Source organism: Urocampus carinirostris, chromosome 5, assembly GCF_059441175.1.
Source record: "Urocampus carinirostris isolate Australia breed hairy pipefish chromosome 5, RoL_Ucar_1.0, whole genome shotgun sequence".
NCBI classification, from domain to species: Eukaryota; Metazoa; Chordata; class Actinopteri; order Syngnathiformes; family Syngnathidae; genus Urocampus; species Urocampus carinirostris.
In genome coordinates this window covers 5,518,419-5,541,453 of record NC_142353.1, presented here as the reverse complement: position 1 = coordinate 5,541,453, position 23,035 = coordinate 5,518,419, and the positions used below count along the sequence as shown (strand labels likewise).

The 23,035-nt window shown below is 39.6% G+C and overlaps 1 protein-coding gene across 1 annotated transcript in view; it reads right to left on the bottom strand.

Annotated features, from left to right (window-relative positions):
* Positions 1 to 23,035, bottom strand: part of LOC148365053 (transmembrane protein 132C) — a 323,103-nt gene that overhangs the window by 113,080 nt on the left and 186,988 nt on the right. Inside the window, exon 6 of the mRNA XM_088335454.1 lies at positions 10,705 to 10,891. Coding sequence (XP_088191580.1) covers positions 10,705 to 10,891 — 187 coding nt within the window. The remainder of the gene's footprint in view (positions 1 to 10,704; positions 10,892 to 23,035) is intronic.

Genomic DNA, 23,035 nt, shown 5'->3' with positions numbered 1-23,035 from the left:
ATGTCACTACTTTCAATGGCCTCAGGTAGGTCGTTCACAAAAAACAGAAATAATAATGGTCCTAGTACTGAGCCCTGCGGTACCCCACTACAAACTTCCAAACACGCTGAAAGAACATCATCAATTTTTACGCATTGTTTACGATTTGACAAATATGCTGTTATCCATGTTATGAGACACTTTATCAAAAGCCTTGCAAAAGTCTAAGTAAACAACATGACCAGCCATATTGTGAACAAAAACATACTGGTAATATTATTCAAATGAGCTATTAAGTTAGTCATGGTAGAATGTCCGGACCTAAACCCATGTTGTTTAAACGTAAAAAGATTGTGCTCCTGTATACATTTCCATATGGCATCTGAGATAATTTTCTCAAACACTTTACAGACGCAGCTAGTCAAGCTAACTGGTCTATAGTTGGCTGCACTTGTTGTGCTCCCCCCTTTAAAGATCGGTATGACAATAGCACTAAGCCAGTCCTCAGGCAGCTGTGAATCCTCAAAAGATCTAGAGAACAGGTAAAATAATGGTTCACATAAAAAGTCAGCTAGCTTTTTAAGCAAGAAATTTGGAATTTTGTCAGGGTCGGGTGAAAATTTGCTGGGAAGTTTTATCAAGTATCTATGAATTAACTCCTTTGAAAGTTCCACAGAATTTAGAACAGCTGAAGTTCTGCTGGGAAAGTCGGGTGAAACACCATTGTCACGACCAAAAACACTGGCATACTGATCATTTAATATACGGACATTGTCAGCATTATCTGTAGCAACGGTACCGTCATATGCCTTCAGGTTGGGAATAGATGCCCTAGAAATTAGTTTACGGTTGATGTATGAAAAGAATTTACGAGTATTATTAGCCTCTAAAACTTTATTTTCCTCAGCCACCCTTTCCCGCCTGATGGCCCTCCGCAGTTCCCTTGAAGCATCTTGGTAACTTTCCAAGTATGCCAACTGATCACGTTTATAAAGCTTGTGAATAAACTGCTTTCGCCTATGCAATTCAGCTATATCACGGTTGACGTGAGGAGTAACAGCAACTGAGGGTACGTATACAGATATCAACAGATTTAAATATTGCCCACATTTCTTCAATATTCCCACAATTATCAAATAAGAGGTACCAGTTGACACTAGACAGAAAGTATCTCATGCCATGTAGATCACAGTCTTTAAGATTTATGTAATTCTGAGCAGCAGTGTCTTTTTTAAGAGCCAGGTTAAGTTGGAAAGTAACAGAATCGTGATCACTGGTAGAGAAACTCGGCCCAACGTCAATGTTTTTAATCAGATATCTGTCAGTGGAAAACACAAGGTCTAATACGTTGGACCCCCTGGTTGGTTTATCGACATGCTGAAAGAAACCTGCATTTGAAACCAAGTTTTTGAACATTGAAGTTAGATTAGTATCAGAATTTTGAAGAAAACTGTGGTGAAGGTCAGGAAAGTTAAAATCACCCATAAGTAGAATTTGCTATTTAGTATCAAAAATAGAATTCAGATGTTCGAACATAGCGACGTTGGCCTGAAAAGAGCTCAGACCAGAGCGATATACAAGCACTATTCTCAGCTTCACCCCAGAAATAAGAATATCACATCTCAATAACTCAATTCTATCGAATTGATAATTAGCGACAGAAAACACAGTTATACCATGACAAACCATGAGCAAAACTCCTCCATGTTGGGCATTTTTATGGTCAGTTCTAATGGTCTGATATTTCTCTATAGTTGGCCCTGTGTCACCAGGGGAGTACCAAGTTTCTGTAATTGCCAAAATATCAGGGGTGTAGAAATTGATGTACGAGACCAAGTCATCTGCCTTAGAAGTCAAACATTGGGCATTAATGAGATGAATCAAGGGGCTGTTCAATAAAGGCGAAGGCGACCTTAGGCATTTCCCGGCTTGACAATAATTTTCCCGTCCCGTATAATAATGTTTACTTCGCCTTCGTCCCGACGGCGCTTAAGTTCGTCCTGTAGTTCCCTGTCGTGTTCCCTTTCTTTTGGTGTCATATCTGGACGAACAAATCCAGAAGACAACGTCGGAAAGGTACTTTTCACCCGATTGAATCCACGGAGAAACGCCAGCCTTGATCTTGTATTCCGGAATCGGATCTTCACAATCCTGGGTTTACCATCATTCCTCAGCCTTCCATCACGAAAAACTTCCACAATGTCCTGTTTCTCTACTCCCGGGACTGCTTCGGCGACTTCCTGAAAGAGCTGGGTATCCTGGACAGCTTCACCATTTTCTCGATGTGTCTTTGCTCCAACCACCACGAGATTATGCTTCCTAGCCTCCTTTGCTAGCATTTCCTCCATTAGGCTAGTCGACATTCTGGCAACTTCTGGCATCATCTGCGTCATGATCTCTCGGACCAAAAATGGTACCATGGCCTTCACGGTTTCACGGACAGTGGAGACCAAATCAGCGAAGTTCAGGGCGCCGCACGGCCCAGACGACCCGGATAGAGGCACCGGAGTGCTATCCACGTAGGTGAACACCGTTCCAGAGCTACTCAGAGAGGCGTAAGAATCCTTATCATCAGCGGATAAGCCGGGGACGCAGGACTTGCTGATGTAAATAGCTAGCTTATCTTGTATCGCGAGGCTTAGGTCCTGAACTGACAGTCCAGAGCACTCGTAATGTATATAGTGTTTGCAGTGACTGCACTGGATCATTGCTCCATGGTCCACGGCACCGCAAAAACATGGTTTAGAAACTGCCTTTCTAGGCGCCATATCAAATAAATCAAAAACTCAGTTCAATTATTGAGTAAAACAAAACAAAACAAAAACTTCGACTCGACTTCAAAATACGGCATTTAGGACCCGCCACATTTCGCGCGCTTGCGTGCCACTTCCGCTTCCCTTGTTATGAATAATAAGTATTGTGAACAGGGTTTGTATGCCTTTTTCTTGGCCAAGTTCAAGCACTTTTTAAGGGACAACAAAATACCATTTTATTTTTCAACTAGACAATTCCCGCGGCAATTGGAAGAGTTGTGATTGATCTGGCAGATGTTGGTAGAGAACCGGTAGCGTTGAGTTGTTAGCATTATGAGTTAGCATAACGTTTTTAGATGTATTTGTAATTTTTAACTTGGTTCTGTGGGGATAATATAATATATTCGGGATTAGCACAACTACATTGCCCTGTGCTTACAGCACTTGGCAATGTAGTCGTGCTTTGCTGAAGCAATTACAACTAATAAGGCTCAGAACGTATATTGTTCCTCCACACAATAATGCAGATATGTTCCGAAATATTCCATGCGCCATCGATTTCAAGAAAAAAAATTAGTAAATAGTTTGACCTCATATCCCCTAGAGCTGTGACGTCACCGGATCGAAAAAAAAATCGAAAAAAAAAAAGGTGCGTCCCGTTGAAAGACAGACGGTGGTTGTAGCAATCAGCGAATGCATAACGTTCATTTCCGCTTGAAGTAATTGGAACTTTGCTTTCCGTGTCGCTGGGGGACTTTTGACTGTTTTGTCCGAGTTGCTTCGTTTGCTTGCCATTTGTTATACCATTGCCGCACACACCTGTGACACAACGCCAAGGCATTCTCCCAAAAAACTACAAAAATTTTGCTTGAAACATTCAAAACCTTTTCTACTAACATGTAAACGAATATGGTAGGGGTGCTGGTGTTCTTTACATGACATCACAGCTCAGACGGTTACAGACAAGACAGACTGTCTTCAAAATGCCTTAATTCAGAAATTGATTGGAGTATACCAATGACATATATACATAGTTATTATGCCATAAAAAAACATGTTCCATTTTCTCACATTTTGTATTTTTTAGAATTTGCAAATCCCGTTGAGGACTACCAAACCTAGTTTTTCAATTCCTCCAGTACCGTTAAAAGAGGTTATCATGTATGAATAGTGTATTTTGAAGATCCAAAAATATATCTGCGATTTACACATGCTATTTCAAATACTGCGTGTGCATTTATCAAGACATATGATGTTTAGATCTAGAGTAAATCATGAAAATATTTGTGCATCTGAAAAATACTGCTGCTTTCCAGACAGGTGAGAAGTTGGATTCCTCCCATTCCGATGGAACAAGAAGTGACCTCAAAGCGTTCCAAATGTATTCAAACAGCAAAGATAGTTAGTCGTGAAAAGTTGTTCTTTATTTTGCTCATTAAGACATTTGTACCTCGTTCTCACAAGCACTCAAATTGGGGAGGATAAATGAGGTCAATAGCACACAGATAAATATATTTTTATAATTGTGTAAAAATATTTCAAGCACCCATGCAAACCCTGTGTTAATTTGAAGTTATTCTGTGTGGATTTTTATCATTTTTTGTCACATTCAGTTGATTGGCAAGTAAATGTCCCATTGACTATTCAAAATTGTATTTAAAAGTGTAATGAATTAAATAACTGTTATTTTCTGAGTTTAATTTCTTACCTTGAGGCTGACATGAACCTATGGGAGACTAAACTGTGCTATTGCTTTGCTACGATGTGAATTTATCACGTTTAAAGGTAAGATTCATTACAGTACAACAGTGGCATTTTTACTCTTGTGTAAAAACTCAATATTTTGAAAGGAAATAGTTTTCCTCAGTGTTTTAGGATCTAGTATCAGTATTTTAACACACCGCTGTGAATGCCAAAATTCAGCTTATCTCTGAAGAGCAAGATTTTTATCCTACATCCGTTACTTTTATCCTACATCCGTTACTGCACGGATGAAGTCACAGTATATAAAAAAATCAAAAACTACCCAAATCAAAAACCCTGGATGTCCAGCGAGGTGCGCACCCTCCTCAAACACCGCAACACCGCCTTCAGGTCTGGAGACAAGGCTCTTTACGGGGTGGCCAGGGCTGACCTGAAGAGAGGCATCAAGGAAGCAAAAGCAGCCTACACAAGGAGGATCGAGCACCTCTTCGCTGGAAATGACCCGAGGAGGATGTGGCAGGGCCTCCAACACATCACCAACTTCAGAGGCCACAACCTGGCAACTGTTGAGGCTGAGGCTTCACTAGCTGAGGACCTTAATCAGTTCTTCGCTCGCTTTGAAGCTGGTAGGCCACAAACAGCCACATCACACCCACCAACAACCAGCAGCAACTCCCTCACATTTCAGGAGCACGAAGTTAGGCGTGCGCTGAATACCATAAACCCCAGGAAGGCAACTGGCCCGGATGGAGTACCAGGGAGGGTACTCAGGGACTGTTCCAATCCACTGGCTGGGGTCTTCACCACCATCTTCAACCGGTCCCTGTCACAGGCGACCGTCCCACCTTGCCTTAAAACCTCCACCATCATTCCCATCCCCAAAAAGTCAGCAGTGGAAAGCCTCAACGACTACAGGCCTGTAGCTCTTACGCCTGTGGTCATGAAGTGCTTCGAGAGGTTAGTGTCCCGGCACATCAAAAACTCCCTGCCACTCACACTGGACCCCCACCAGTTTGCCTACAGGGCAAACCGCTCCACTGACGACGCCATAAACATAGCACTTCCCACCGTGCTGAAACACCTGGATCACCGGGGAGCTACGTCAGAATGCTCTTCCTGGACTTCAGCTCTGCCTTCAACACCATTATCCCGGAGATCCTGGTGGAGAAACTTGCACACCTAGAACTCTCTCCCTCCATCTGCCACTGGATAATGGTCTTCCTCTCCAACCGCCCACAGTCGGTGAAACTCGGTACCCACGTCTCTCCCACCCTAACACTGAACACTGGCTCCCCCCAAGGTTGTGCACTGAGCCCCCTGCTTTTCACCCTCTACAGCTCCGACTGCTCACCGACCCACCCCACAAACACTATCATTAAGTTCGCTGACGATACCACCTTGATCGGCCTCATCTCTGAAGGGGACGAGGCGGCATACAGGGATGAGGTTGAGTCACTTTCAACGTGGTGTTCGGAAAACCACCTCATATTGAACACCACAAAAACAAAAGAACTGATTCTGGATTTCAGAAGGAAAGGCAGGAATCCAGCACCACTCATCATAAAAGGAGACTGTGTAGAGAGAGTCCACTCGTTCAAATTCCTGGGCGTGCACATCTCCGACGACCTCTCCTGGTCTGCAAACACCAGAGCGGTGGTAGGGAAGGCCCAGCAGCGACTGCACTTCCTGAGATTGCTCAGGAAAAATAACCTAAAACAGCAGCTGCAGTAGAGGTAAGATCGGGCCAAAAAAAGCACCCGAGCCCGACGCAGGCCCGAGGGGTATTAAACCCGACCCGGACCGAGCCCGACTAATTAACTGGATTTGCTGGCCCGGCCCGAAAGGGGCCCGAAATTACATATTTTATTTATAAGGAGGGGTGATTTATGATAACAAATTAAACTCTGCCTTTTGTTACAACATCTAGGCCTAAGTTAAATAAAACTGTATAAACATTTACATCTTTTATATTTCTGTGTCTGCACTGCAGATGTTACATTAAGCGACAATCTGTCATTGACGTTTTTTTTTTTTTGAGGTAGCGAAAACATTTAAGGGCGTCCGTCATTTTGACGACTTGATCATTGGGCCATAATCCTCAGCAGCAGTAGTAGTACGTCCTTAAGATTTTAGCGCAGCACTTTCATTGAGGGGATGTTGACGTGTTGTGCCCTTTTCCGACTCCTATGCAAATTCCCCCCCCCCCCCCTGATCGTATTCTATATAAAACGCTTATTAAAACAATAAAGCGAGCTAATTATAATAATTGGGAGATCCTAGTCTATATAACGCGTTTATTTAAACAATAAAGCGTGATTTTATTCTGCAAATTGCGTTTTTTAACGCGGATGAAAATGTCACCAACGTCAATGTACGCTTCCGACAAAAGCGATCGTATTCTATATAAAACGCTTATTAAAACAATAAAGCGAGCCAATTATAACAATTGGGAGATCCTAGTCTATATAACGCGTTTATTTAAACAAAATCACGCGAATTTGCGGAGGGGAAGATTATTAAGAGGACAGCATTCACGTCACGTCACGTGCACAGAGCAGAGCATGCTCTGGCTCCGTTAAAAGCAATTACAGCTCCTTCTCCGTTTTATCCAAATTATTTATTTTATAACAAGTATTCCTTGGTCTAGTATCCATACATAGTTTAAGTATATATTTTTAATGAACATATATTTATGATTATTAATTAATTTAAAAAAAAAAAAAAAAAAAAAAAAAAAAAAAAAAGCAGGACCGAACCCGACCCGACCCGACCGTATGACTGACATTTCAGGCCCGACCCGGCCCGAAATTGCCTCGGGTTCGGGTTCGGGTTCGGGCTCGGGCCATAAATCTTAGGTCTAAGCTGCAGGTGTCCTTCTACAAAGCCACAGTGGAGAGCATCCTAACATACTGCATCACGGTGTGGTATGCTGGGTGCACAGCAGCAGACAGGAAAAAGCTCCAGAGGATCATCAAAACAGCCCAGAGAATCGTCGGCTGCTCTCTGCCCAGTCTGGAGGACATTGCCTGCTCTCGCTACCTCAGCAGAGCAGAAAACATCATCAAGGACTTTTCTCACCCCGGCCACCATCTCTTCGACCTGCTGCCTTCCGGCAAGCGCTACAGGTCACACAAAGCAAAAACGAACAGACAGTTTCTTCCCCACAGCCATTACCACCCTAAACAGACACCGCACAAAAAACTGAAAACTGTTGCAAAAAAACTACCTCACACGTATGTAAAATGGTACTCACGTACATGCTGTCTGCACTATGTTTGTTCACTGCTCAAACAGACACCGCACAAAAAAAAAAAAGCTGAAAACTCGTGCCAACACTACCTCATACGAATATAATGTTACTCATGTCTTGTTCTTGCACATGTCGACTGCACTACATTTAATGCTCAAATTCCACAATGTCTGACCATTTCCTGTTTCATGCTGACTATTTTTGCACTATGATGACTTTGCACCAAATGCAATATTGCACAACCGTTACGATACCAACGTTATCACGACAACCCTGTATGTAACATCCCACATGCCGACATTTCTTGTGTAAATACCATGTAAATTATAACTATAGCCTTATCCCCCTTGTCTTATAACATTATCTTCTCTGTTCCTTTATCTTCTTGCTCATACCTCACTATGAATGTGTAAAACTGGAGTGTCATGCCCAATTTCGTTGTCACAATATGTTAGCCCATTTGTAACAATGACAATAAAGGTATATTCTATTCTATTCTATGAAACTTTACACTGAAAAACAACTGTGGCCAGATGATGAAGGTGCTGTATGTGAGTCAGATCTAAAGGCTTTTTGTGCTACTAGTAACCAAGGAAACCAGTTCTTATGTTTCATGTAGAGGAGCAAATCCTTACCCAAAAAAACTCTTTGGAGGTGCCGCTATCCTGTACTGGCCCAAGACACACCCTAGGATTTGGTGCCCCAGCGGTTAAGAAAACAGTGGACCATGAATTATAAGACACCGTATCTTCTGGACTATAAGGCAAACCCTAAAAACCACAATTCGACCAGAAATTGGAAAGTGTGCCTTACAATCCGGTGCATCTTGTAAACCATAGAATGAGGTGGATAATGTTGAAATTGCATACTATGATATTAACGGTATTTTGTACGTGCATTGATTGATCAATCTATAAAGCTCACTGACCAAAATTGAAAAACATTGCAGGGACGCTTGCGTCCCTGCGTCCCAGACGCATCATTTTTGCTGGGGACGCATAGTGTCAAGTCAACGTGCGTCCCCGGGACGCAACTTTTTTGACATAAATTGTCATTTTTACCCAATTACATTACAATTAGATTTACCGCACTCCAAACTTTTCGTCAGGCAGATCCGCCATTTTTGTTTTGGTCTCGGGTTTCGAGTTTTCGTCTGCACGCCGATCTCGGCAAACGAGATCTCGTTGTTTTGAGATTACGTCATTGTTGTGGTGGTTGTCGTCGAGGGAAGGTGAAGGCTAAGTATGCCTCCGAAAAAAGTTAATATTATGTGAAAATCAACACAAAATTGGTAATTTCTTCAGTGTCAGTAATAAGTCGAAACTTAATGCAGAAAGTGATAACAACGGCAATAGTTCCGGCATGAAAAAATCGGCGGAGAAATTCTTCGGAAGATCGCGAAGGCAAAGAAAAGACGTGTGTTGAAGCCATCGAGTCGACGAAAGAAAACAAACAAAAGAATACTCCTAGCAAGGACTTTTCTGCCAAAATGGACTCAATTATATTCCTGGTTATGCTATGAGGATGATGATAATGGATTGGACCTTGAGAAGGCATTACAACTGTGGCGGGACAGCAAACTACGAAGAATATATGAATTGGAAAATCTGAAGTGATAACTTGCTTTGTATTACCAATTAACTGTAATGATTAAAACTGCATGAATATATAGACTAATATTCCAGCAATATTATTTTGTATAATGTAAAATATTTTTGTGAAGTGAAAAATCTGAAGTGATAACTGCTTTGATTATCAATTAACTGTTATGATTAAAACTGAATGAAAATATAGATTCATATAATTACTTCAGCAATATTATTTTGAATAATGTGCAATATTGTTGTGAACTGAAAAATCTTGAAGTGATAACTGATTTGTATCACCAATAAACTGTGATGATTAAAACTGAATGAATATATAGATTTATATTATATATTTGTCGCCGATTTACAATGTCAACCTCGATAACACTAAATTTTGGGGACCCATAGATCTCTGTTGGGACCCATAGATTTTTGAGCATGCGAGTCCCCGGGACTCATCACTTTTCACAGGTAAAATGAACACTGATTGTATGCAATAGGAATTCAAAGCAAATAGTGGCTGTGAGAGACCAAATAACACTAGGTTCACAGATGGCATAAGAAAATGAATTAGACTTTATGTCAATGTCACACTATATTTAATCACAGTGCCAGAAACACTGGTTTGCCTAGTGCATTCTGATAGGTTAAACAGTCTCTCCCCCTCTACTTGTAGTTTAAAATATATTCTTATGTAAAAGAGCTTGTACAGTATTTTGTTGAAGGATTTTCTATTTTTTCCATTCTCTAATATTCCCTGGTGAAAAAGTGGAGAGACTGTTTAACCTATCAGAACGCACTAGGGAAATCAGTCTTTTCGGGCACCTTGAACTAAAATAGTGTGATAATGCGATTAACTCTAATGGCTTTCATATGCCATTCGTATGACTAGTGGTCTAGTGGCAACATATCAGCGCTGTCACTGCCACTACTCATGTTTGATTCCCGTAACATACAATGTTTAACATTGATCCATACATTACTTGTATATAGAATACACATGGTAGATCTTACTGTGGTCTCAATTGTGTGCGCCTTGAAGTCCTGTGCACCTTATGTCAGAAAAATAGATAACAAAAGGCAATTTTTTGGGGGAGTGAGACTTTTGATCCGGTGCTGTTTAAAATGCGAGAAAATACGCTACAATTATTTTAAAATGTATTTTTAGAAAACAAATTTATAATAGAGTAAGGGTGCAGCATCCTGCCTTACAACATTTTCACTTGATGGTGTAGAATACGTTTTTTTTTTTCGGCCTTATGGCATTTAAGGCAAAAAAATAAAAGTTCATTACAATGACCAATATTCAAACAGGAAAAGTAAAATGTATTTTATGAGTGCATATTTCACCTCCTTCACTGACATTGTTGTGTACAACATATTTGTACATTGTGGCATTGAATGAGTTGTGTGTGTTTTTCGGTGAGCTTACCATGGCCAAGGGCACGATGCCCACCACATTCTCTTGCGCCAGTCTGATCTCGGTGTCAGCTTCCTGCGTGGCAGAGCGGCTGGCCGGGTATTCAACCTGCCAGGCCATCCAGCGACTGCCCGGTAGCTCAGGGAAACTCTCGATTTTCAGATCCACCTGCAGAACCCTCTGAATTCCTGTTTCCTCCCTGGTAGAGTGTCAAAAGAGAAAGCGCCAGTGAGACATTTGGGACGTTCATGTTGGGTATTGTCACTACTACAGACCAGTGTTGGGACTAATGCATTACAAAGGAACATGTCCCTGAAACTACTTTTCTTGATAAAGACTACTGTAACGCTTACACATTTGTAACTCCACTGTTGTTTTTTTATCATCAGGTTACTATGTTACTCCGCGACTCTTTGAAGGCAGCTCATTAGGTATCGGATTGTTGAACACTCTTCCTTCACTGACGTTGCATACATCCCTCAATCCATTCGACCATCGGTCTCAAACTCGTGGCCCCCAGGATGATAGTTCTAGTTCTTAATATGAAACTTAAAGGGACAGTGTGTATTTTTCCCTGTCTAGATGTCGTTGTAGTCTGTCGTGCCACCAAAAAAAATAAGTGCTAAAAGCACAGCAGAGGAAGACAAAATACGAAGACTCAAATTTACCAAAACGCACCTTATTACTTTTGAAAAGAAGACAAATAAGAAAATACATTTAAAATTGAGCAAAAAAGATCTAAATAAGGAAAAAAATAAATTAAATAAATAAGACAAAAAGTAAAATCCAGCATAAAAGTGAAAAAAGGGAAAAAAAAGAGAAACATTTAAAAATGAAAAGACAAAGAGAGAAAATTGCATTACTTTCATTAATTGTCCTTTTTCTCTTTAATTTCTTTAATTTCTTCTTTTTGTTTTTCTTTGAGAAAGGCTGAGTAAAAAAATGGAAGTAAAAGGTCGCATCCAAGGAGAATTTACAACTATAAAATCAAATAATGAAAACTCATATGAACATATTTGCTTAAGTTTTACCAGTGGCGACTGGTAGGCAGCGTGTGGGGAGGGGAGCGTGGTTTTTACAGGAACAACAAACTAACGGGATATCATTGTGGCAAATTTGGACGACAAATTTAAGGTAAAAGTGAGCTGAATTTTGGTCTTTTTATCTGTAAATTTTTTTTGCAGTACACCATGCCCGGAGAAAAAATTAAATGTTTATAGCAGTATCCAAAAATGGAGAAGAAGACCTTCAAGTGGTTTGAACGACAAAAGCAAAATGGGTATGGATTGCCTCGACTGAGTGCTCGTTTGCAAGCTCTTAAGATTGCACAAGCCAAGAAATAACAAATGTTGGTGTACACGTTTTCTTAAATTTATATTACTATGTGTTGAATATAAAGCAGTTTTAGCAGATTGACTTCTAAGCAAGTAAATAAGGTAATTTATAATTAGATAGTTACTGTCAAAGTAACTGTCTACCTTTTTGGTGAGAGTAATCTGGGTGGTGACTCAATTGCTTTTTGAATAAATTAAGTATAAACTACAACTAATTACTTTTGTACAGTAATGTGCATAAATCCAGTACAGAGAAACAATATTCCTCAGATTATTCTTTAACAACTCAGAATAAGGTCCCATTAATAGAGAGCGCTGATCATAAAAGTGCTTTGGTGTTAAATATGTGGGAGACATGCAAGGTCAGCTTCAAACAGTCTTTGGGGAGATAGAACAAGATCCCTTGCTATTCGTGTCAAAGGGTCAATACATTCCATTCGCATCCAAAAGGTAATTTGTTTGAAGGAAATCATTGTGTTTGCTGAGAGGCTGCAGTGCTGAAATGCCAAAGGAAATAACTCAGATGACACCGATTATTACATCACTTTACGTATCGTGCAATCAGAAGCTAATATGACCCTTGGGTATCACACACACGAACGATATCAGGCATTACCTAAATGCTTTAACAATATATACACTCTATCATTATCATAGCATGGGTTCACTGTACATGGTTTTACATTTGATTTGCCTTATATGTATTTGAAGTATGACAAGGATTTTATCATATTCTTATCAATACTTTTTTTGTGATATTATGACACTTTGTTTTATATATATATATATATATATATATATATATATATATATATATATATATATATATATATATATATATATATATATTCATACATACATATATTGCAATATGTAATCTATGTAGCACTATTTAGATATTCTATATAACACGCTACAGTGGGCATTTGCACGTCACACTGGGTATTTCTATATTGTAATCTTTTTGCTTTATTATTGTATTGTTCTCAGCTCAGGGATGCTGCTGGAAATGTGAATTTCCCTCTGGGGATGAATAAAGTACCGTATTTTCCGCACTATAAGGCGCACCGGGTTATAGGGCGCACCCCGAAAAAATAGTTTTTGGTCCTATTTTTGACATACATAAGACGCACCGGATTATAAGGCGCTACAATGGGAACGTTGACAAAACAGTCAGATAGTTCAGTCCAACTTATTACCCCCTTAACATTCCGAAAGCTTGCAAAGACGCAAATACGTGTCGAGAACACGTGCGGATGCGGTGTCCGTAAGATGTCACTCAAATGCATCGTTCCATCATTAGGAAGGTTAACGTCTTGGGATTCAAGAAATGCCAACCATTCCTTAGTATCTATTTTCTTTTTCGCTCGCAACTTTACTGTGCATATGACAATAAACACTTGGAATTGAGTTTAATTTAAAAATAGACACTCCATTCCATCCATCATCTGCACCGCTTATCACAGAAACATTGAGTTCAGTCTGAAACAAGATACAGGGACAATATAAAACCCGGAGTAGCTCACCGAAGTCGTGTTCATAATAATGTGCAGCCAATGTCCTCTTATATCCGTGAGGGTAGTAAATCCAGGAGAATACAATATTTACAAATACAGAATAGAAAAAAATGCTTTCTCTATGCCGTCAGCCACATGCTATACACATTCTTTTTTTTTTCGGCCAATTGCAGGCTTTTTTTCGCCGTTTAAGCCAATGCCAGCCTGTAAATGATAAAAAGGATCCGCCCCTTGACCTCCGAATAACTTTAGCCAATAGTGATCGATTCAACTGATGATTGACACATCTTTTTCGGCCAATTGCAGGCTTTGTTTGCCGTTCAAGCCAATGCCAGCCTGTAAATGATAAAAAGGATCCGCCCCTTGACCTCCGAATAACTTTAGCCAATAGTGATCGATTCAAATGATGATTGACACATTCTATCTACCTATCTATCTTATCTATCTATCTATCTATCTATCTATCTATCTATCTATCTATCTATCTATCTATCTATCTATCTATCTATCTATCTATCTATCTATCTATCTATCTATCTATCTATCTATCTATCTATCTATCTATCTATCTATCTATCTATCTATCTATCTATCTATATTTATATATATATAGTGCAGTTTAGGGCAAACACATTGCAACGTCAAGTCAAAATGAGAAAAAAAATCACTTAAAACATCTTGGAAAGACAACAGTGCAAATGTGCTTTGTACCATCTTAAATAATAAATACAGACCTGAAAGAAAACAAATACAAATAATAAAACATGTTTTCTTCTTGTAGATTCAGAAACTGTAAGTCTAATTTCACGTACTTGTCATACTGTTCATGCTTATTTTAAGAGTCAAAGATATCCTTTGCATTGAAGCAGGAAAAAAACATATTTCACATACAACAGGAAGGGTATAAATAATACAGATTACGCGCAAATTACTTGTGTCACATTTCCAACAGCAAAGCGATTAAAGAACAGAGAGTTGTTACGTACCAAGCAGACTTATATAACTACTCCACAATGGCAAAAAAGTGACAGATGATGCCCCGGTGCTTGCCGACCCGCTAAAGCCAGATCATTTGTTTTTAGGCACAAAGCAAATGGGTAAATAAACTTTTGAGCTGGACGCAGTTGGGAAAACCGGAATTACCTATCAGCTTGAATGTCGCCAACACATGGTACTTTCCGATTTATCACCTTGCCGGAATGGAAAAAGTCAATTCAGAAAGGCGAAACCAATTTAAGATGAAAATCATTTTGGGTGTATAGGTTGTTTAATGAACAAAAATAAGTAAATTATATGCAGTAAAAGTCCAGCCTTTTGCTGGTATGCTATACTAACACAGTGAGAGTGCAATGGAAATTGAAATTCAAATCAGACAACGTTAGTGGTGACTCTTTGGTAAGGCTTGTTTTCTTCTAGTTAATTTTGTCTTTGCTTTGTAATAGTAATAAAGTGATTCATCTACTAAATGGACAAGCTTCAAAGTGAAAGATTCATTGTGTTAGTTTAAAAGTTAAAGGTTGGTCATTACAAAAAGTTGAAAGTAAAGTATGTTCTTTATTAAGTACATGCCGGTCCAAATTGTCCCTAGGTGTGAATGAGCGAATGAGTTGTCTGTCCCTGTGTGCCCTGCGATTGGCCTGCAACCAGTTCAGGGTGTCCCCTGCCCACTGCCCGGAGATGGCTGGGATGGGCTCCAGCCCCCCCGCGACCCTAATGAGGATAAGCGGTACGGCTAATGAGATGAGATGAGATGAACCAAAGGTCGGGAGCTTTTTGACCCAAAGAGCAATAACAGCAAAAATATATTTTTTTTTAAATTGGGAGTGCCACGCCATGTTTTAAGACAAAATTCAACAAAACCACTAAACCCGCTCTCTAGACAAAAGCTAATACTTCAGGACATTTTTTTTTACTAGGTGTCACTTGATGATTTGATCAAATCTATGATATAATAATAATAATAATTCAGATTCAGATTCAGATCTACTTTATTGTCATTCTAGTACACGTGTATACAGAACGAAATGTCGATGCATCTGACCCCCACAGTTTTCCTTGAATGTACAGATATAAATAAAGTTGTATTGTATTTTGGCTACTTAGGTGTCCAAAAATCAAATCTGCTGGCAGTTGATCCATATTAACATTGTCTTTCTAATCGATGGTAAAGTTAAACATTTGTAACCGCACATTGGAATCCTCATCCTACCGTCTGCCAAACTTGACCCTGAATGGCATGTTTCATTAAGTAGAACTGAATTTTGCCTGTGCTGGAGACAGATAAGCCCGTGTGGCAAGAGCCGACATCCTGCCTCCTACTATGCTAAGCGCACAGCCTCCTAGGGGAAAGTGTTAATTTTGCTGTCACTGCAGCGTGGGGTCTAATTCAATTAGCAACAAAAGGGCCCCATGGATGCATGTCACGCATCTGAGCTCACTTTGATAATTATCTGTGAAATAGCTGTGGTTAGGGTTAGGGTTAGGGGGTGGGGTTGATGACGAATACTTGCTTGTGAGGTGGTTTTAAATTTCAATTTCATTGAATGGCCTTATCTCATATGTTTCTATCATTACAAAATGGTTATCACATTTTTTCCAGGTAAAAGATCTTTTCTGATACATTGAATTTAGAGCATTATAGACTATGATTATGAGGCACATCTAAATATTTTTAGGTTCTATACTTAATTTATTAGTGTAAGGACCAGAACGGAAACAGGACCCAATTGCGTTACGTTTTCTCACAAGTTCTATTAAAGGAAAGAGGAAAGGCAAGTCGCTCTCGTACTCAGATTGTGAACAAGCGAAAGTGGATCTTCCGTAGCGAGCGATGGCCGTGTCAAGGACAGAAAAACGGGTCGTAGGCCAGGACGGGAGAGCAGACGTGGTCGGGATCAAAAACGGGTCGTAGCCGAAGACAGACGGGAGCAAAAACGGGACAGGTGGGAGTCAGGGTCGAAAAAGGCTTGCCTAATATACACTGTGGTTTGCAAACGGACTGACAACTGGGGATTGACAGGACTGAGTTCAAATGGTGACAACGAGCCAATCAGAACCCGCAGCGATTGGCGCCAAAAGAGCGGGCACAGCTGAGTCACATCAGTAATCATGACAATTGGTCCCCTTAGGGAAATTCACTTCCACCAACTGTGCCGGTGGAAAAAAAGAAACTTTACCTAACACAAAAAAAACTAACTGTAGAATGACAAACATACATGACAGGGGCACAATAAACTTAAGAGTGTTTGGATGGGTCAGTGGGGCCTGTTATTTTGATATGTAATGGCCGACGGGATCAGGCATTTCCTGGGGCATGCCCTCCTAAATAGTGGGTGAGTGATAAGGTTGATTCAATGCAGATCAACCTTGACTATTGTATTTGCCAGTCAGACGATAGACCTAATATTTAAGTCTGAGAGGTTGGGTGTGGGTAGGCAAATGATTTTAGCTGCTGTGTATGTGGAATGTGTGACTTTGGTCCAGTTTGTGACAGAGAGCATAGTGAAAAAACATATTTAACAAGAGGACTGGTTAAACAATGCCAAATTAGCCAGAAATTTTAAAAATTGCCTTGTAATCCGGTGTCTCTTAAATACCAGTGTTCTGAAATTCTATAAACTGTAAATTCCGGACTATAAGCCGCTACTTTTTTCCCTAACTTTCAACCCTGCGGCTTATTCAGTGATGCAGCCTATTTATGTAATTTTTCTAACGGCCGCTAGCGGCGCTCGAGTGTACCATTAACTGCCCTGTCAAAGCTATATTATTATTATTAAACCTTTGAAAACTCTCTCTGTGTACCGTCTTTCTTTGTAAATATGTGTAACCCAAGTATAACATGTATTTGCAACTGTATATTTTTGTAATGTATTTATTTTAGACACTTATTCTGATATGTTTGGCACGGATTAACCCAAAATGAGGGGTGGAACAAACACGGGGTGCCGGGTTTAAGTGTGAACCGCTAAAGGTGAGGGACAGACAAGGAAAGAAGAGGGGGTAAAATGTTGGTTAAAGAAAAAGGAGTTGCGTGAGTAAATGATATATTTTTCCCACCCTTACCTTTGGAAATATACATTTTTTTCCTTGGATTACTTTCCACAGGTCTGCATCAAACCTTTAGTACCGGTATCATTTTCCGTTCATTTGGCCGGCTGTGATTTTTGGACTGTGGACTTTAATGAAGGACATATAGTTTCAATTGCGGGACTTGAAGTCGGGTTTGGGTTAATTTTGTGTTTGTGTTACATGTTTAAATGTGGGCGCATGCGGCTTATATACAGGTGCGGCTTGTGTATGTACAAAATCGGTTTTCCTCTTAAAATGTGGTGGGTGCGGCTTATAATCAGGTGCGCTCTATAGTCCGGAATTTACGGTAGTCATTAGGACATCCTACCAATGCCCAGTGTGCTTGCGCACAAGGTTTATAGTCATTTCCATGAGAGAGTTTTTGTCCTACCTGTAATATATGCCATTGAAAGTGACAGTTGAAAAGCAGTGACTACTTACTATTATCATTTTTATTCAGTCTTATTTGACTCTTTCACTGCTTCAAAATACTGTAGTTGACGTAGCATTTAGGCCTGGCATATTTTTATTTGTTAATTTTTAAGTATGCTGTATGTAGACCATTTTATATCATTTATATTCAGTTCTGAGTTCAGTGTTTCTGGTTTTAGTTGGTGATAAAGAAAACACAATTGCGGTAGGACTTCTCGACAGGGTAGATCGTTTCAGAACAACACCAAAAAGTATGACTGGAAATGCATAGTTACAATAAAATAATACCTCACACTGTGAATTTCTGCCTTCGAGAAACATATAGAGTGATATTTGAGTGCCTTCTTGTGGTTAACATATTAATTGTTTGCTCTTAAAAGGAAACAAAAGAGGAGCAAAAACTTGGACGAAAGCGCAGCAACAACTTTTGAATGATCGTTGCAAATCCTCTTTTGTTGTTGCTTTGGACAATAATTGTACGTATGAAACATTTTGTCATTACTTGAAGAGTTTCTGTTTAAGGTAATGTTTTGTTTTTTTAATTACGGATACTTGTTTAAATGGTTGTTAGCATGGAGCATTGTACTTTGTTGCCAGCGTTACAGCCACTTTATAATGGTAATGGTTGAGGCCATTGTCTGAATAAACAGCAACTAAAGAAAAGAAGTCTGATTATTCAGGACATCGTACACTAGCTGTGGGTTAGGTGGGCCTTATAAGCCTGTGTGGAAAATACAGTTGCCTTATCCATGGGTTCCCTGTTCGGGTCGTGTATCTCTGTTTTTTGTGTGCTAGTTTCCCTATTCCTAATACTTTCGAGTAAGTTTAATCAGTCACCACTCTCAAATGGTCTCTGTATGAGCGTTGATGGTTTATTTGTCTACTGGCGGCATGGGATTGACAGGTGATCTGTTCAGGGCGTACCATGACTGTCGTGCTAGGAAATGGAAAGCCAGATAGATGGAAAAAATCATGAACGGCCATTCACAACCTCTGTGTAAGGTGACCCGCTCGAGCACGGTAATCAGAAACGAGAAGGAATACTGCGACACGCTTGTGTCGGAGCTTTTTCTGGGGTTATTTAAATTCAAATTGACCTCAGAAAAACTCAGCAAAACCCTTCTGAGTCCAAAGAACAAAGAGTCAACATAAAGACTTATTGGAAAGGTTTCAACTGAGAAGATTTCTCCAGAGAAAGTGATAATTGAAAAAGCTCCTTTTGTCTTGACCATCGAACTCATTGTGACACATCTGTTTAATTCCAGGCAAAAGAGCCCGGATTGTTAGTCCCACACATGCAATTGTGCTTTGATTATACAACAGGGTTTAACAAAAAGCTTTTGTTTCAGAAACAAATTGACAATTTAGGATAATCCCCCAGAAAAATGATGGTACCTTTGCATCATTTTCTGCAAAATACAAGCAGTATTTGCATATTTTTGAAAAATAATTTCAACCCGTTTTTCCAGTTAAACACAACTAGCTTCTTGTCTCACAAGAACTACTTAAGCACCTATCCTGACATTCTATCTATATTTTTTCTCTTTCAAGTCTTTATTATATGTTTACCCTTGAGTGCCATGTCTAATCTTTTTGTAAACAATGTTCACCACGTTGTCAATAACAATGAAGACAATTCCTATTCTAAAAACTGTGGGAGGTTTGTGCGCTGGTAGAGAACATAGATGAAGAAGTTGGCAACAGAAAACAGTTATTTGATGACCACATCTTTTAGGTGTAATATTCAACAAAATGTGACTTCTAGTGGTGATTTTTCAACATCGTCATCACTAAATTTGGTTAAATGCGGTTGGAATAGCAAAAATGATAATAGTTTGTGTGGGCATACCAACTTTTTTTGCAATACACTAGAACCAAGGGATACAAGATGGGGGTAATAAAGTAAAGTTGCTGTATGACAGGTGATAGAAACCAATGGTATCACAGATCTACAATAAAATAACATCCATCCATTTTCTGCACCGCTGATCCTAAGTAGGGTCACGGGGGTGCTGGAGCCCATCCCAGCTGTCTTTGGGCAGTAGGAAGGGGAAACCTTGAACTAGTTGCAATAAAATAACAATAGAAGTATATAGTAGGTGTTTACCTGACTGCCTATTTTGCACATCTGTTCAGTTACTTAAATTGCACTCTTCCACCACTGTCAGTGCTCATAACCATGATTACTTACCTTCAACTGCACATCCATATATTTGTACATTATATGACTTGAGCTGGTCCAGGAGAGTTAGTAGATGGATGAAGAAGGGGAGGTGACTGCAGATTCAAATTCAGACAAATTTTAAAATTTCTCGTGAAGGTTGTCATGTCCTGAGAAGGCTTTGTTGCCTTCTGGCATTCTAATAATATGTGTCCCAATACTCGATTGGTTACATACATATTTCTTATTGAGGATATGAATGTGTTGCCTTCTTCGTATTTCCTTACTATCTTAAGCTTTGTTGACTATTAAGATTATGGGAGCAATAGCTTGACAAAATAAAGTTTGTTATGCAATGCAGCATTATGGGAGGGAGTTTAGCCAGCAACACGCAACACTAAATATGTAATTTATGCCATCAAATTTTAAGATATTTAACTGATACGAAGTGGTCTGAGCAAGGTATTTCCTGTTTATCCTTGCTAGCCATAACTTCCGCTGCTGTTCGGATAAAAGCTTTGTCTTCTCACACTATCGGAGTCGTATGACTGGTATTTGGTAAAATCCGAACTTCACTGAACCCCCAGCTCGATCAGAACAACCGTTGATTCAGCAAGAGAAGACCATTTTTTATCGCCGCTACCCAGTGCCGATAACATGCCAACAGTAATTGCGCCGGGTTGGAAAATACCCTGGATGTTGTGGTGTCAAACGGGAACTATGTATTGAGACATTGAAAGCCATTCATTCATTCATTCTTTCATGCATAAAAATACAATTTTGAGGTGACTTTTGTCAGACAAATGTGCTACTATAAGTTCATTGCTGGACGGAGAGTAAGTCGCACAACAAAATGTGGTTTTGAGTTGTCCTCTGCTGGGTAAAAGTGGTACTACAAGCATGTTATCTGCACTTCACAATGCCTGTTTATTTTCTGTAAATGAATGTGCTGAGTGGCGCATAACTCGCGCGACACACTGAATTGATGATGACATTTGTTGCCAAAGCTTTTAATCCTTAAAATCAATGCTATCAATTTGTTGTTGCAGCCTTACATCAAAACTTAATAAACATCATAAGGTAAAGATGCCTTAACCCTGTCTGCTGTATTTGAGTTTTTTTTGAAAGTTCTGCCTTCCCATTGATATTTTTTAAGAAAAAACTGATGATAATGGAAACTGGTATAAGACATTTAGTGAACCATTTATGAGTGTATTTTTGGTAACAGATCAATTATGTAAAAGAAGCTACATGTCAATACTACAGGGTGCCTGGGACACGTCTCAGCAGGCAGCACGCAACTGGGCGGATTTAAAATAAAAAACACAAAAAAGAAGTTCTTAACGGAAGCAGAGTGAAATATGTGCAAGGCAGTGTGCTCGTGCACCTGAGGTGCGTGCTCACAAGGAACATACAAATGACTTGGAGAAAAGAAACTTTAAATTTATGGGTTCAGTGGTGCTTGAAACGCGACTGTTGACATGTGCTGTCAACTGGAACCGGCAAAAAACAGCCAGTAGAAAAAAGCCAGCGCCGACTATGTACACACACACTGAAAAAAACAAAGCAATGCATGTATTTACATTAGTAAGTGTACACAAATGTGAGTTGGCTGTATGCATGACTACCTTAAATATAAATAACAAGTGAAAAAGTCCAGTCACGGACCTTTTAGAGGCAGCTATCCCGATGCAAAACCAATAGACCAACATATAAACAACTTCGATTTACACAAGCTTTCCATTATTGTTTCATTATGCATACCCTTTTTTATGAGCTTTTGTTTACATGAGTTGATGAAATATTCATTCATTCAAAAAACACATTTAAATCAATGCATCTGTTGCAACTTTAATAATGGGAATACAAGTTTACGATCTTTTTGAGATTTCACAAGAATGAGATGCATGGTAGGTTTTTGGGATGTTGAATTTACATGTATCCATTACAAAACCAACATCTGGGATATACATATTTAATAATGCACATATAGTTTTTTGGGTTATAAATTGTGTTGTGCCTCTGAGGCAATTCTCCACAAATTTTAGGGTAGTGCACGATGAGTGGGACTCCTAGACTCTGGACTGGAGAAATCACTGTAGTAAATGCTAGGCTTACACTTCAAATCAAATTATATCCCTTAATTGAGTAGGCTTGATATTAAGGTAACATTTGGCATCAGTGGTAGGCAACCACTGGACAAGAGACTAGCACTAGGCCGTGGGTCGTTTGGTACGGGGCCACAATGAAAGAATAACAAGTTCTGTTATTGTTTGTTTGTAATTGCTTAATTCAAACTGCTTGGTCACACTGAACAAGAACCCAGGATTTGAAGGAGCGTGTTTGAATTAAAATCAGAGTGGTTAGCACAGGCAGGCACAGTTCCCTGTCAGGGGATGCATTTGTCACGTTGGAAGCCAGGAAGATTCAGCGAGGAATGAATCAAACCAAATGTCTGTAATTACAGCCAACCAGCTTGGAGAAAGGTAAATCGCAGCCCATTACCCACTATTTCAGATTATAGAAATTATGCTGGATGCATCTTTGGTCCGAATAAGTGGCCAATGAAAAACTTTTGGCCAAAGAGGAAAGATCAATGCAGTTCAAGAATACTCGATTCGCTACACAAAAACACACTTTTCACAAGTGTTTGTTTATTATATATTTTTGAATATTTGGCATGCGGCCCAATTCCATTTTACATTAAACATTACTATTTTGACCAGAGTGTGTTTCAGTGATTTGTCTCAGTGCTGCCCTTATCATGTGATGTTGGCGCAAAGGACACCCGAATATTGCAAATGATTGCACATTGGATTTGCACTTATTAT